This window comes from Castor canadensis, chromosome 7 (genome assembly GCF_047511655.1).
Source record: "Castor canadensis chromosome 7, mCasCan1.hap1v2, whole genome shotgun sequence".
Classification (NCBI taxonomy): Eukaryota; Metazoa; Chordata; class Mammalia; order Rodentia; family Castoridae; genus Castor; species Castor canadensis.
This window is the reverse complement of record NC_133392.1, coordinates 156343144-156356885: the sequence shown is the minus strand read 5'-3', so window position 1 is coordinate 156356885 and position 13742 is coordinate 156343144. Positions and strand designations below refer to the sequence as shown.

Genomic DNA, 13742 nt, shown 5'->3' with positions numbered 1-13742 from the left:
AGTGGTGGCCTTGGGAGGGCTCGGTGACATGCAGGTCCTGCTGCTCAGAGCAGCTTCTGTGTCCAGCAAGGATGAGCCCGGGCCCAGTTGGCACCGCCGCTCAAAGGACGTCTTTCTTAAACCAAACATGTCCTTGCGACTATATTCAAAAAAATCACATAAATCCAGGAGAATGTGACCTTATAGCCTTACAGTAGGTAGGAAAGTTTTAATTTTTTTTTTTTTTTTTTGCTGCTGGGGATCAAACCCATGTGCTACTGAGCTACATCCCCCAGCCCAAAAGTGTTTTTCTGGTTTGTTTTTTTGTTTTTTGGATGGGACCAGGGTTTGAACATGGGGCTTCACGCTTACAAAGCAGGTAAGCTTTGACATGCTTGAGGCGTGTCTCCAGTTCATTGTGCTCTGGTTATTTTGGAAATGGGGGCTCATGAACTATCTGCCCAGGCTGGTCTTGATCTCAGCCTCCCAAGTAGCCAGGATCACAGATGGGAGGCACAAGCGCCTGGCCCACAACCGTTTTTTTTTTTAATCAAAATCATAGAACATTGAAAGATGAAGCCAGGCATAGTAGTGCACTCAGTTGGCTGAGGCAGGAGGATCGTGAGTTGGAGGCCAGCCTAGGCTGCATAGTTAAGAACCTGCCTCAAAAAACAAAAGGTAAAACGAAACAAAAAGATGGGTACATTTGACTGCGTCAACATTAAAAATTTCTGCTCTCCAGAAAAACACCATAACTAAGTGAGAAAGATGACTCGGATTAGGAGAAGACCTTTCCAGCTCCACAAAGGAGTGAGTGTAGGATAGGTAGAGAAGTTTATAAACTCATCTGAACATAAATAACCGCAGGGGAACAGGCCAAGCTTCTCAGCAGGCTATTTTACCGAGGTTAAACATTTTATGGAGAACCGTGGAAGTGCAGATTAAAGCAGCGTGGGACCATTCATAGCTGTCAAATTGGCAGTGAGGGTAAGTGTGACAACACCAAGTGCCGGGGAAGGCCAGCGGCCAGCGGTGTGACTGCTCCTGTCACCACCACAGGAAGGCATTAGTTGCACCTGTCACAAGTTATACCACATGTGACTCTTGGAATGTGGCTAGTGTGATTGAGGAATGGAACTTTGAAACAGTCTAGTTAATTTTAATTAATTTAAGTTTAAAAATTGATACGTGACTCATGTTTTAGAAGAGTTTGAAGAGTGGGAAAGCCTACTTTTCATTGGTAAATCATACGAAATCTGTGAACAGATAAATGTTTCTAAAGTAACTTTTCTATATTTATTACCTGTGGGAATTAACCATCTTTTGGATATATTGGGTTAAATAAAATATAAAGTTTCATTTTATCCGTTTCTTGTTTGTGTGTGTTTGTGAATGTGTGGCAGTGCCAGGGTTTGAACTCAGGGCTTTGCACTTGTTAGACTGGCACTCTACTGCTTGAGCCATGCCACCTTTTTGCTCTTGTTTTTGAGATAGGCTCTCACATTTTCCCCAGGCAGCCTGGTCCTCAATCCTCCTGTTGTAGTTGGAATGACAGGTGTGCACCATCACACTCAGCTTTTCTGCTGGGACTTTTTCTCCTTGGGACTGAGATCCTTCCCAGCTCAGGCCTCCAAGCAGCTCAGATTAGAGTTGTTTTGTTGTTGTTGTTGTTGTTGTTGCAGTACTGGGGTTTGAACTCAGGGTCCTCACTCTCTAGACAAGTGTTTTATCACGTGAGCCACGCCTCCAGCCCTTTTTGCTTTATTTTTCAGATGGGGGCTCCTATTTTTTGACCCAGCCTGACCTCAGACCACAGTACTGTCTCCACCTACCAGGTAGCTGGGATTAGAGGCGTAGGTCACCACTGTAGACTTCTTTTCCCTTTTTGATAATGTGACTACTGGTAACATTGACACTGATTTTATGGTTCAGGGATTTCTCTTGAACAATACTTTTCTGTATTCTCACATGTACACAGGGGCATGAGCAAGCAGTATACATTGTAACATTGCTTGCAATAACCAAGAAAAGTAGAAACAAACCATGAGATTCGTCAACAAGAGTGGAGGTAAATAAACAGAGCTTTCTTTACCCAGTGGAATACTATGTAAGAGAGAAAATGAATGAACCTGAGCTATGTGCATCCATCCCACAGGTAGATCTAAAGAACATTCTATCCTGAGTAGGCAAAACAGGTTGCAGAAGACTCATTGTATAAGATTTTAAAGCATGAAGGAATGTTAGTAATTGTTCATGGCTACATATTAGTATAATAAAAGTCTAAAAACATATACAGAAACCATCAACAACCAGATCCCAGGTGGTGGTGGTGACCTGGAAGGGGGAGGCTGGAGCTGGGGGAAGGGATATGGTGACCTGGAGTGCGTTGGGGGTGCACAAGGACCTTTAATTGTCTCTGTGATGTTTTGTTACTTTCTGGTGGGGGATAAGAAAGGTGATTGGGGGTTTGTTATGACTGAGCTATCACAACAAATTGTTGGATGACCACATCCATTTTGAAGTCAGTTGGTTCCTGGTTAGAATGTTTCAAAGAACTGCAGCCTTTGGTCTTTGCCTGAGTCCTGTGGTGTCCGTTCAGACATCCTGCTTTTTCCCATCTGTACCTGCCGGTGGCCGTGATGGGGCTTCCAGATGTGGATGTTCCTGGGGACATGATTTGGCCTGGGGCTGGTGGTGTCTGGCATGAGTCTATTCATACTGCCAAGAGGGCAGCTCAGTCCAGACGGTGGCCTGGCCTGGGGTGGTGGGAGCCATAAGCCACCTGGACAGGACAGGTCCAGACATACTGTTTTCCAGAGACCTCATACAGCACACTTGGGACAATTCATTCTCCCTCTGCTCCTTCTGCAGGACAGCTGGCCTCTGAGAAGTAAGAAAACAGGATGCCCCCAGGGGTGGACTGCCCCATGGAGTTCTGGACCAAGGAGGAGAATCAGAGTGTAGCCGTTGACTTCCTACTGCCCACAGGGGTCTACTTGAACTTCCCTGTGTCCCGTAATGCCAACCTCAGCACCATCAAGCAGGTACAGTCTCTATCTTAAGCCTAGTCCTCAGGTCCAGAGAAAAAGACCAACCTACAGACAGACATCACTTCTCAGACTGGGGCACTCAGCTGCAAAACTTAAAAGATATAAAATGTCCAAGAATTGTTTCAAAATCTTGCGGCTAAACTCCACCCGTCATTCCAAATTCAACTGCCACTTAACAGCCTGTGTTCCCCTCTCCTGATCACTACGTTATTAGCTACTAGCCTCGATGACAGTGCCAGCGAGGTGGCATCCTGATGGGCTGTCAGTCCACCCGCATGGCATAGGCTGTCAGTGCACCGCCACTTCAGAAATATCCCTGCTAGAGTGGACGACATCCTGGCAAATTGATTTTGGTTTACTGGATAGCTTTCAGGATAACCCCAAATCAAAGCATTAATCGTCTGGGTGGTATTTGATAGCTATCATCCTGTGACTGTCAAAAGGTGTGTGCCCCTCACAAAGTGCAGGATTTAATGGTTGCGCTTGGGGCTTGAGATAAGGACAAGACCTTATCTCAGAATTTTAAATGCTGTAACTGGCAGCAAAAAAAAAAAAAAAAAGATAGAACCAATAGACCAGCCTTGAGGTGTTTTGTTTTCTTTCTTTTTTTTTCTTCGCAGAACTGGGGATTGAATCCAGGGTCTTGCACCTGGTAGGCAAAAGCTCTTATCACTTGAGCTGTGCCCCAACCCTTTTGTTGTTATCTTGTTCTTTGCTCCAACTGGCCTCAAACTTGGGATCCTCCTGTCTCCACCTCTTCAGAGTAGCTGGGATTACAGGTGTGCGCCATGTCTGACTCTTTTTTTTTCCCTTTCCTGGGAAGGGTTCTTTTAAGATTGAGTTTCTTTGTTTCTTTTCCCCTTACTACAGATATAATATGGACATATTAAAAATTAGGAAAATAGGGCTGGGGCATGCTCAAGTGGTAGAGCACTTAGGGCACTGAGTTCAAATCCTGGTACCTCAAAAAAAGAAGGAAAACAAACTGTCTGTGACCCATCCTTATGAGACAACCACTGTCAACACTTTGACTGTTTCCTGTTCTGTATCTGCAACATTGCTTTTTGTGAATATTATGATTAGAGTTCCATTTCTCTTTTCTGAGTGGCCCTTATGCCATCTTGATCATGTTATAAACTACATAAACATTGGAAGGTTAATCTTGCTTTTCATCACACAGGGCTGCCCATGGGTGATTAAGGGTGACAAACTGCAGAAGCATAAAATACTCTGGTCCCTGAGGACTTGCCTCACCTTCAGTTTGGTTTCAGTTTCTTCATATTTGTATTTCCACCAGAGGCCAGGCAGTAAATATCGTGGGCTTGGAGGGCTGTATGTTTGTTATCTGTTGCCTGCCATCGCAATGGCACAGTGACAGCAGCCCTAGGTAATGTGTGAATGATGGGCGCTATGGTAACCTTTTCTGCATTAGTTTCCAATATTTAAAAATCAGGGGATAAGTTGGCCACCGGTTGTTCATGCCATTAATCCTAGCTGCTTGGGAGGCTAAGATTGGGAGGATCATGGTTCAAGGCCAGCCGGGGCAAATAGTTCTCAAGACCCCATCTCCAAAATAACCAGGGCAAAAGGAACTGGAGGTGCGGCTCAAGTGGTAGAACACTTGCTTTGCAAGTGCAAAGCTCTGAGTTTAAACTCCAGTCTCACCAAAAAAAAAAAATTGGGATGAACCCCAGAACAGTCAGCTGCAGGGTGCTTGCAGGTCATCTCTGAGCATCTTCAGGGTAGCCTAATGGTGGTCCATGCACTCTGTGAGGGAGACAGTGGGATGCACCACCCAGACCTGAATCTTAGCACATCCCAGCACCCTTCCCAGAGAGCAGGAACAGGAGGGCTGTTGACCACGTGGTCGGTCCCCAGAGGCTGGAGAGGGCTTGGCTCCTTGGGGTCCGCCTTTGCAGTCCCCCAGGCTAGAGGACTAACCATGGCCATCCCTCCCAGGTGCTATGGCACCGTGCCCAGTACGAGCCGCTCTTCCACATGCTCAGTGACCCCGAGGCCTACGTGTTCACCTGTGTCAACCAGACCGCTGAACAGCAGGAACTGGAGGATGAGCAGCGGCGGCTCTGCGACGTCCAGCCCTTCCTACCCATGCTGCGCCTGGTGGCCCGAGAGGGCGACCGTGTGAAGAAACTCATCAACTCTCAGATCAGCCTCCTCATCGGCAAAGGTACCTCTGCTGGGGGCCCGAGCCCCCCAGGCTGACCTCAAGTTCCCCCCCACTGACCCCTGCTCCCCACCCCACAGGTCTCCATGAGTTTGACTCCCTGCGCGACCCAGAAGTGAACGACTTCCGAGCCAAGATGCGCCAGTTCTGTGAGGAGGCGGCCGCCCGCCGCCAGCAGCTGGGCTGGGAGGCCTGGCTGCAGTACAGTTTCCCACTGCAGCTGGAGCCATCGGCGAGGAGTTGGGGGGCTGGCACCCTGCGGATCCCTAACAGGGCCCTTCTGGTCAACGTCAAGTTTGAGGGCAGTGAGGTGAGCCTGTGGCCCCTGTGTCCAAAGGAGGCTGGCTTGCATGCTGCATGCCTGTAAGGGACTGTCCCCCGTTTAACTCCTTAGTCCCCTGAATTCAATCTCCTCTCAGTAGCATCAGATGGGATTTGCCAGGGCTCCCTGCATCCCAGGGGATTAGCCGAGTGCCCTACCAGGCAGACTCAACAGGGCCGATTGACCTGGCTTTAGTCATTGGTCCATCCATTCATTGAACGAGGGTTGCTTATGTTGACTGGGTGTGCCATCATCTGCCAACACCAATTGCTACCCATGGGGCTCACCTGTGCCTCAGAAGCCCAAGGGACCTACAGGGCAGAGGGCTGACCCTTCTCCTCCCCCCAGGAGAGCTTCACCTTCCAGGTGTCCACTAAAGACATGCCCCTGGCGCTGATGGCTTGTGCCCTCCGCAAGAAGGCCACCGTGTTCCGGCAGTCCCTGGCAGAGCAGCCCGAGGACTATGCGCTGCAGGTGAATGGGAGGCACGAGTACCTGTACGGCAGCTACCCCCTCTGCCAGTTCCAGGTGAGGCCCGCGGGGGGGGCCCTCTGCACGTGCAGGAGTGAGTGAGACAATCAGAGCCAGGACTCATGAGCCAGGACTTTGGGGTCACTGTGAGAGCATCCCCTTCCTGGCTGGCTCTCCATGGGGGCTGGACCCATCAGCAGCTCACCGTGCACCCCTATCCCAGTATATCTGCAGCTGCCTGCACAGTGGACTGACCCCTCACCTGACCATGGTCCACTCCTCCTCCATCCTGGCCATGCGGGACGAGCAGAGCAACCCCACCCCCCAAGTCCAGAAACCACGCACCAAGCCTCCCCCCGTACCCGCAAAGAAGGTAGGACGGCATATTCTTCTTCCCTTCCCTCCGTCTCTCCCTGTTGCTTGTGATCCAGCCTCAGAGCCCATTGGGCAGCACCCCAGGAGGGCCATGAATCAGGGGCCTTTGGTGTGTCTGGTCTGTGTAGTGTAGAGCTGGGGCCGTGAGCAAGGGAAGCCCACATAACTGGCATCCCAAGATAGGGCCTGCCCCTGGCCTGGGCAGCTCCCAGGCTAACTCCCTTCTCCTCTACAGACCTCAGGGAACTGGGGCCCCTGGGAGTCTATGTGTCAGATTTTCTGGTAAAAGGTGGCGTTGGGGACAGGTGTCTGAGCCTTGCCACAAACCCTGTTCCCTCTCCTCCCCCAGCCTTCCTCTGTGTCCCTGTGGTCCCTGGAGCAGCCATTCTGCATTGAGCTAATCCAGGGCAGCAAAGTGAATGCTGATGAGCGGATGAAGGTAGGGAGCTGTGTTTTTTGCATAAACAAGGTAGCTGTGGCCGGGAGGGGCGGCAGAGGAAGAAGAGTGGGAAGGTGTCACACGAAAGCCACCTGACCACATTACCCAGCATCCCTGCCTGGAGTGGTTGTGAGTCTCTTCAAAACAGGAAGAGGGGAGGGGAGCAGGCCAGCAGGCGGGAGACTGATTCGTGGAAACCAGGCTGAGCCGATTTCTGGGTATTTGACTTTGGTAGAGGTTGTGGGGATAAAGGAGGTGCTGTCTGGGGAGGTGTGAGGGACCAGGAGGGGTTAGCTTCAGCTGGACTGGGTTGCACCCGGGCAGCACCCAAAAGTGTCTGCCGCCTCATCCACTGGAGGTCATGTCCTCTCTGGGTTGTAAGGACAGTGTGCTGCTCTTTTGTCTCTTCAACACATTTTCCTATGCCCCATCCTCAGAGATACCTGCCAGGTGTAGGTTTTAATGTCCCATTTGTAGGATGCAATGCCTGGGTTCATGGAGGCTGGGCCTCTTGCCTTGGGTCACTTTTTCTTGGGATGATTTTGGAAGTTGGGCAGGGCTGGTACAATCATGGATGATTGGACAGGAAGGACTCTTGGGATGAGCTGGTGGGGTAGAACCACAGGACATGCGCTGGGGTTGGAAAGGTGGCACTAAAACCCCTCCTCACCCACATGGGCACCCAAGAGTGGATGATATTAGAGCCAGCAGGGTCCCTGGACCCTGCTGGACTTGCCAAACCCCCTTGGGGAAGCCAGAGCCTAAAATGGCAAAGGGATAAGCCTTGAGGTCTTGAGTCAGAAGAGCTGAGACCAGATTGCTCATGCTTGGCCTTCTCTGCTAGACCACCTTCTTCCATGCAGGAAGCAGATTCAGACCCGCATGAGAACAAGGATATTTGAAGGGCTGGAGGCATGGCGCAAGGCCCTGAGTTCAAACCCCAGTACCGCCAAAAAAAAAAAAAAAGAATGAAGACATTTGAGGAAGGAATTGGTGGGAAGGGCCTGGGAAGGGAGAGGAGTCCAAGGTCTTGGCACCCCTCACCCTGCACCTGGCACCACCTCCCCCACAGCTGGTGGTGCAGGCCGGGCTCTTTCACGGCAATGAGATGCTGTGTAAGACGGTGTCCAGCTCAGAGGTGAGTGTGTGCTCGGAGCCTGTGTGGAAGCAGCGGCTGGAATTTGACATCAACATCTGTGACCTGCCACGCATGGTCCGGCTCTGCTTTGCACTCTACGCCGTCGTTGAGAAGACCAAGAAGGCTCGCTCCACCAAGAAGAAGTCAAAGAAGGCGGTGGGTAGGGCGACTGGGAGGGGTCCAGGCCTCCGATGGCCAGTACAACTCCTTGTAAGGCCATTAGCCATCCTGCTCCCACAGGTGGGTGGCCTAAGGACAGGGGTCCTGGGAGGGTTTGGGGACCCCAGCCTCCCTGCCCATTCTACTCTGCCTGAGTGACAGCTTGTGAGCAGCCTGACCCAGACCTGTGGTCCTTGCAGGGTCCTGGAGGCAGTTTCCTGGGTGTCCTCAGGGAAACAAAAGGGGTCAAGTGAATGGCTACCTGTGGAGGAGCGTGGCTGGGCCCGGAGTCACCAGGCCCAGGATACAGCTCACCCGTTGGCCCTGCTAACTCAGGAAGAGTGAGGGGGCCAGCACTGGGGCCAGTGAGGTTGGTTCAGGGCTTTCTCTAGAAGCTGGGAGCAGGGATGCAAGCAGAAGCAGAAGGGGCCTTGCCGACTTCGTCACTGGGACCCCAACAAGAAAGTGGAGTCAGAAGGTCCTCTCTCTTCCCAAGCTGGGTCTTCCTAGAGGTCTAAAAGTTGGGGAACTTCCAGGGGGGGTTCTGGGTCTTCTCTCTCACGCTGTGGAATGGGATGAGCACGAGGAGACCCATGCCACGAGCTGACCTGCCCACGTGCTTCCCCAGGACTGCCCCATCGCCTGGGCCAACCTCATGCTGTTCGACTACAAGGATCAGCTCAAGACTGGGGAGCGCTGCCTGTACATGTGGCCCTCTGTCCCAGGTGGGTCCAGGCCCCAGGGAGAGGCTTGTGGGAGTGAGGGTGCCAGGGCTAGCGTCCTCTGTACAACTCCGTCTGTCCCTGCGCTCAGATGATAAAGGAGAGCTGCTGAACCCCGTGGGTACTGTACGCAGCAACCCCAACACAGAGAGTGCTGCCGCCCTGGTCATCTGCTTGCCTGAGGTGGCCCCCCACCCTGTGTACTATCCTGCCTTGGAGAAGGTCAGTGGGGTCCCTTCCTGGAGGCTATAGGAATAGATAATGGGCTTTCCTGGCCTTGCTTTTGGAGCTGTTCAGAGAGCAGACCCCAGCAACTCCAGGATGTGCCCCAGGTGCCTGCTAATGGGTCACCATGCCCATTTAGGGGCTTCCAGGAGCCATGTGGCCCACAAGGGGACATTGGGTAATGTCTAATGACATTTTGGGTTGTCACAGCTAGTGGGAGGGATGTTCCTGCATGTTGGAGGTAGAGGTCAAGGATGCTACAATGCCCAGGACTGTCCCCACCAGCAAAAGTAACGGGCAGTAGTGCCAAGGTACAGACACCCTGCTTGGGGCCCTGCCGGGGCCAGCCCATACCCAGGGCGCTGAGAGCAGGGCTGCTTGTTGCAGATCCTGGAGCTGGGGCATCATGAGGAGCGTGGCCGCATCACCGAGGAGGAGGTGAGCTGGGGTCCTGGGTGGGGTGTGGAGCCAGGGGCAGAGCTGGAGTCCTTACTCTTCCTGCACCCCTCAGCAGCTGCAGTTGCGGGAAATCCTGGAGCGGCGGGGATCTGGGGAGCTGTATGAACATGAGAAGGACCTGGTGTGGAAGCTGCGGCACGAAGTCCAGGAGCACTTCCCAGAGGCCCTGGCCCGTCTGCTGCTGGTCACCAAGTGGAATAAGCATGAGGATGTGGCCCAGGTGGGTGGAGAGGGGTGCCAGAGGGAAGAGCTGGGGATGGCCTGCCACCGCCTGCCCACCACCTGACCATCACACCCCCCAGATGCTCTACCTGCTGTGCTCCTGGCCCGAGCTTCCGGTCCTGAGCGCCCTGGAGCTGCTGGACTTCAGCTTCCCCGACTGCCACGTGGGCTCTTTCGCCATCAAGTCCCTACGGAAACTGACGTGAGTCCCTGATTCTGGTGAAGGCAGCTTTGCTCCAACCACCTGGAAGTGGGCACTGTGTGGGGATGAACCTGTCCTTGCAACAGTCCAGGCCGCCCGTCCCTCCTATCCTGCCACCCGCCAGCTGCAGATCTCCGGCCTTCCTTCCCCGCAGGGATGACGAGCTTTTCCAGTACCTGCTACAACTGGTGCAAGTGCTCAAGTATGAGTCCTACCTGGACTGCGAGCTGACCAAATTCCTGCTGGACCGGGCCCTGGCCAACCGCAAGATCGGCCACTTCCTCTTCTGGCACCTCCGGTAGCTGGATGAACTTGGCTGGCTCCTTGGGACCTTGGGCCTGCTTGACTCCCTGGCCACCCTGGGTCCTACCTGGGCTGGGCAGGGGCTTTGTGGCCCTGCCCGGTGAGGCTCAGCCCTGTTTTCCTTCCTTTAGTTCTGAGATGCATGTGCCATCTGTGGCCCTACGCTTTGGCCTCCTCATGGAGGCCTACTGCAGAGGTAGCACCCACCACATGAAGGTGTTGATGAAGCAGGTGAGGCTGGGGGTGCCCTGGCCACGGCTAGGCGCCGCTTCCAGGCAGGGTCAGGTCTGGCCTCTTAAGAATCACAGGGGCTGGCTGAGGCTCACGGCCACTGCTGCCCTTCCACTGTCCCCACCAGGGGGAAGCATTGAGCAAGCTGAAGTCGCTGAACGACTTTGTAAAGGTGAGCTCCCAGAAGACCACCAAGCCCCAGACCAAGGAGCTGATGCACTTGTGCATGCGCCAGGAAGCCTATCTGGAGGCCCTGTCCCACCTGCAGTCCCCGCTTGACCCCAGCACCCTGCTGGAAGAAGTCTGGTGAGCCCCCAGCCCAGCCCACGGGCTCTTCCCCGCCTCGGGCCTGTGGATGAGCCCTCGCCAACTGTTTGCGGTCTGGCCACAGTGTGGAGCAATGCACCTTCATGGACTCCAAGATGAAGCCCCTGTGGATTATGTACGGCGGCGAGGAGGCGGGCAGTGCTGGCAGCGTGGGCATCATCTTTAAGAACGGGGATGGTGAGCCAGTCGGGCCCACTCCATCCCTGTCCTGCTCGGGGAGCGGTCCTGGGGGTGAACTGAAAAGATAGCGTCCTGAATTTAGGAGCCTGGGCAGGGCAGGAGTGGCGAACCCACCACAAACTCGTGTTCTTCCTTCTGGCCACCGCAGACCTCCGCCAGGACATGCTGACTCTACAGATGATCCAGCTCATGGATGTCCTGTGGAAGCAGGAGGGCCTGGACCTGAGGTGGGGCCCTGTCATCCGTTCAGTCTGAACCAGCCCTCAAACTATGCCTTTGAAGGGGTCCCTGGTCAAAGCCCTGTGCCAGCTCGCAAAGGCAGGAAGGCCACAGAGCAGCTGGAGGAGAGTGGGGAAGGCCATTTCTGGTACCAAGCATCTGTCTTGCTCCTGGGTTTCCTGGCTTCCTGCCCCATCCTGGGAAGCAGTGACATCTTCTTCTGAGCCCCCCTGGCTTGTTCTTTTCAGGCCCAACGTGAGCTCAGCCAAGATGCACTCTCCATCTTGGGTCTCTGAGGAGTCAGGAGCCCAGTTTCCCCTCCTTCTCGGCAACTTGAGTGGCAGTGTCCCCTGTGGCTTTTTAGGGTGCCTCAAGTCCCTGGGGTTCAGCAACCCCAGGGACAGCCTTTGACCATGGCATTTGCCTTTCCCTCCTCCAACTTGGTTAGAATGACCCCCTATGGCTGCCTCCCCACGGGTGACCGCACAGGCCTCATCGAGGTGGTGCTCCACTCAGACACCATTGCCAACATCCAGCTGAACAAGAGCAACATGGCAGCCACAGCTGCCTTCAACAAGGATGCCCTGCTCAACTGGCTCAAGTCCAAGAACCCTGGGTAGGTCTCAGGACCCCCTTCCTGAGAGGTGCGATGCGTGCGGGTGGGGGCTGGCCTGTTAAGAGCCAAGGTGAGGGGAAAGGCCTGTGACTCTGTCTGCTGCCTGGCTCTGCCAAGAACTAGCTGGCGTCTGGGTTGGGGCAGGTCTCTGTTCCCATGTGTCACTTACCATTGCTGTTAAAGCTACTCAAAACAGGGCCTAAATCAACCATTTCTTATTGGCTCAGCTGAGTGGTTGTGCAGGTCTTGCTTGAATGGTTCATTCAACTTCTGTCATCTGGGATTTGCCTGAGCCTGGAGGGTCTAAGTTGGCCCCAGTTGAGTGCTTGGGGCTGTCAGCCTTGCCTTTCCATGTGGCCTCTGCTCATTGAGTAGATCAACCTCAGCTTCTCCTCTGTTAATAGTGGTCATGAGCGGTGAGAGGTGGGGGGAATATTCGGGGTGTTTAGGCCAAAAGCTCTGGGATGTTTTGTTTTGTTCATTTGGCTGTCCCGGGGACTCAGGACTTCGTGCTTATATGGCAGGCACTCCACCACTTTAGCCACACTTCTAGCCTGCTGACTGATTAAAGCAAACCACCTGGCGAGACAGAAGGGGAGGGGAACAGACTCCACCTCTGGTGGAAGCAGCTGCACAATGGTGTGGCCATGGCTTTCAATCTTCCCCACCCAGGGAGGCCCTGGATCGAGCTATCGAAGAGTTCACCCTCTCCTGTGCTGGCTACTGTGTGGCCACCTATGTGCTGGGCATCGGTGACCGGCACAGTGACAACATCATGATCCGTGAGAGTGGGCAGGTAGGGTGCAGTGTGCGCTACTGCCCTTGGGCCCAGTCCTAGCCTGTGGCTCCTCTGCCCGCACACTTCCTGGATGAGTTCCCTGAGCCCCACTGGTTTCCCTATCTCCCGAGGGAGCCCCAGATGGAGGCAGTCTTCTTTCTCTGCCATATTTTTTCCTCCTCCCTGAGGTGCTGGGGATGCAATCCAGTATCTCTTGCACGCTAGACAAGTGCTCTACAACCAAACTGCTCCCACTCCCCACTTTCTGATCTTTTCAGCTGTACCCTTCCCTCCCCTCAGCTGTTCCACATTGATTTTGGCCACTTTCTTGGGAATTTCAAGACCAAGTTTGGAATCAACCGTGAGCGAGTCCCTTTCATTCTCACCTACGACTTTGTCCATGTCATTCAGCAAGGGAAGACTAATAACAGTGAGAAATTTGAAAGGTGAGGGGACAGAGGTTTCCAGGCAGGGGACAGGAACAGGGACTCTGCCCACAGTCCCATTCCTGGTTCCCAGCCCTAGACTGCTGGATTGGAAGGTGTCACTGCGTTCTCATTAAGCCCCTCAACCCTGGATGATGTCTCTTAGGACAGGTGGGGAGGAGGTCTGTGGGTTGTGGAGGAGGCAGGCTGGGGTTGGGGCTGTCAGAGGAACTGGAGGCTTTGTGCACAGGCAGCCTCTCTGGGAAGCTGCTGATGGGATGGACTGCCTCACTGGCCTCACTGGCCTCACTGGCCTTGGGCTGGGAGTGGCAGGCAGGATGTAGGGCCTCACCTGCCCTGTCCCACCACTGCAGGTTTCGGGGCTACTGTGAAAGAGCCTACACCATCCTACGGCGCCATGGGCTCCTCTTCCTCCACCTCTTTGCCCTAATGCGGGCAGCAGGCCTGCCTGAGCTCAGCTGCTCCAAAGACATCCAGTACCTCAAGGTAGGCCAGAGCAGGATTACACTGGGAAGGTGGTGACAGGGATGACCATTACTTCCCGAAGCCTGTCAGAACACGGTGCAGAACTAAGAGGGGCCCTGCGCCAATGCGGCAGTCCCAGGAGGCACTGAAACTGACAAGGTCCTCATGCCAATTCCAGACCCCAGCAGTGGGATCTGGTGCCAAGTGGCTGGTTTGGCCAACTAGCTGG

At 53.9% G+C, this 13742-nt stretch overlaps 1 protein-coding gene across 15 annotated transcripts in view; it reads left to right on the top strand.

The window, feature by feature from the left end:
- The window catches only part of Pik3cd (phosphatidylinositol-4,5-bisphosphate 3-kinase catalytic subunit delta), a 49535-nt gene that overhangs the window by 32418 nt on the left and 3375 nt on the right, over nucleotides 1-13742 (top strand). For 8 of the 15 annotated variants that reach the window (XM_074081397.1, XM_074081396.1, XM_074081400.1 and 5 more), the window contains 21 exons: nucleotides 2851-3023; nucleotides 4989-5217; nucleotides 5295-5524; nucleotides 5885-6064; nucleotides 6231-6380; nucleotides 6732-6821; nucleotides 7894-8115; nucleotides 8747-8843; nucleotides 8932-9062; nucleotides 9453-9503; nucleotides 9577-9744; nucleotides 9827-9948; nucleotides 10103-10246; nucleotides 10383-10482; nucleotides 10610-10788; nucleotides 10874-10986; nucleotides 11138-11216; nucleotides 11657-11824; nucleotides 12497-12620; nucleotides 12903-13048; nucleotides 13402-13534. In XM_074081397.1, coding sequence (XP_073937498.1) covers nucleotides 2883-3023; nucleotides 4989-5217; nucleotides 5295-5524; nucleotides 5885-6064; nucleotides 6231-6380; nucleotides 6732-6821; nucleotides 7894-8115; nucleotides 8747-8843; nucleotides 8932-9062; nucleotides 9453-9503; nucleotides 9577-9744; nucleotides 9827-9948; nucleotides 10103-10246; nucleotides 10383-10482; nucleotides 10610-10788; nucleotides 10874-10986; nucleotides 11138-11216; nucleotides 11657-11824; nucleotides 12497-12620; nucleotides 12903-13048; nucleotides 13402-13534 — 2997 coding nt within the window. In that variant the 5' untranslated portion in view covers nucleotides 2851-2882. The other 7 variants (XM_020156857.2, XM_074081406.1, XM_074081404.1 and 4 more) reach the window with 7 other exon arrangements.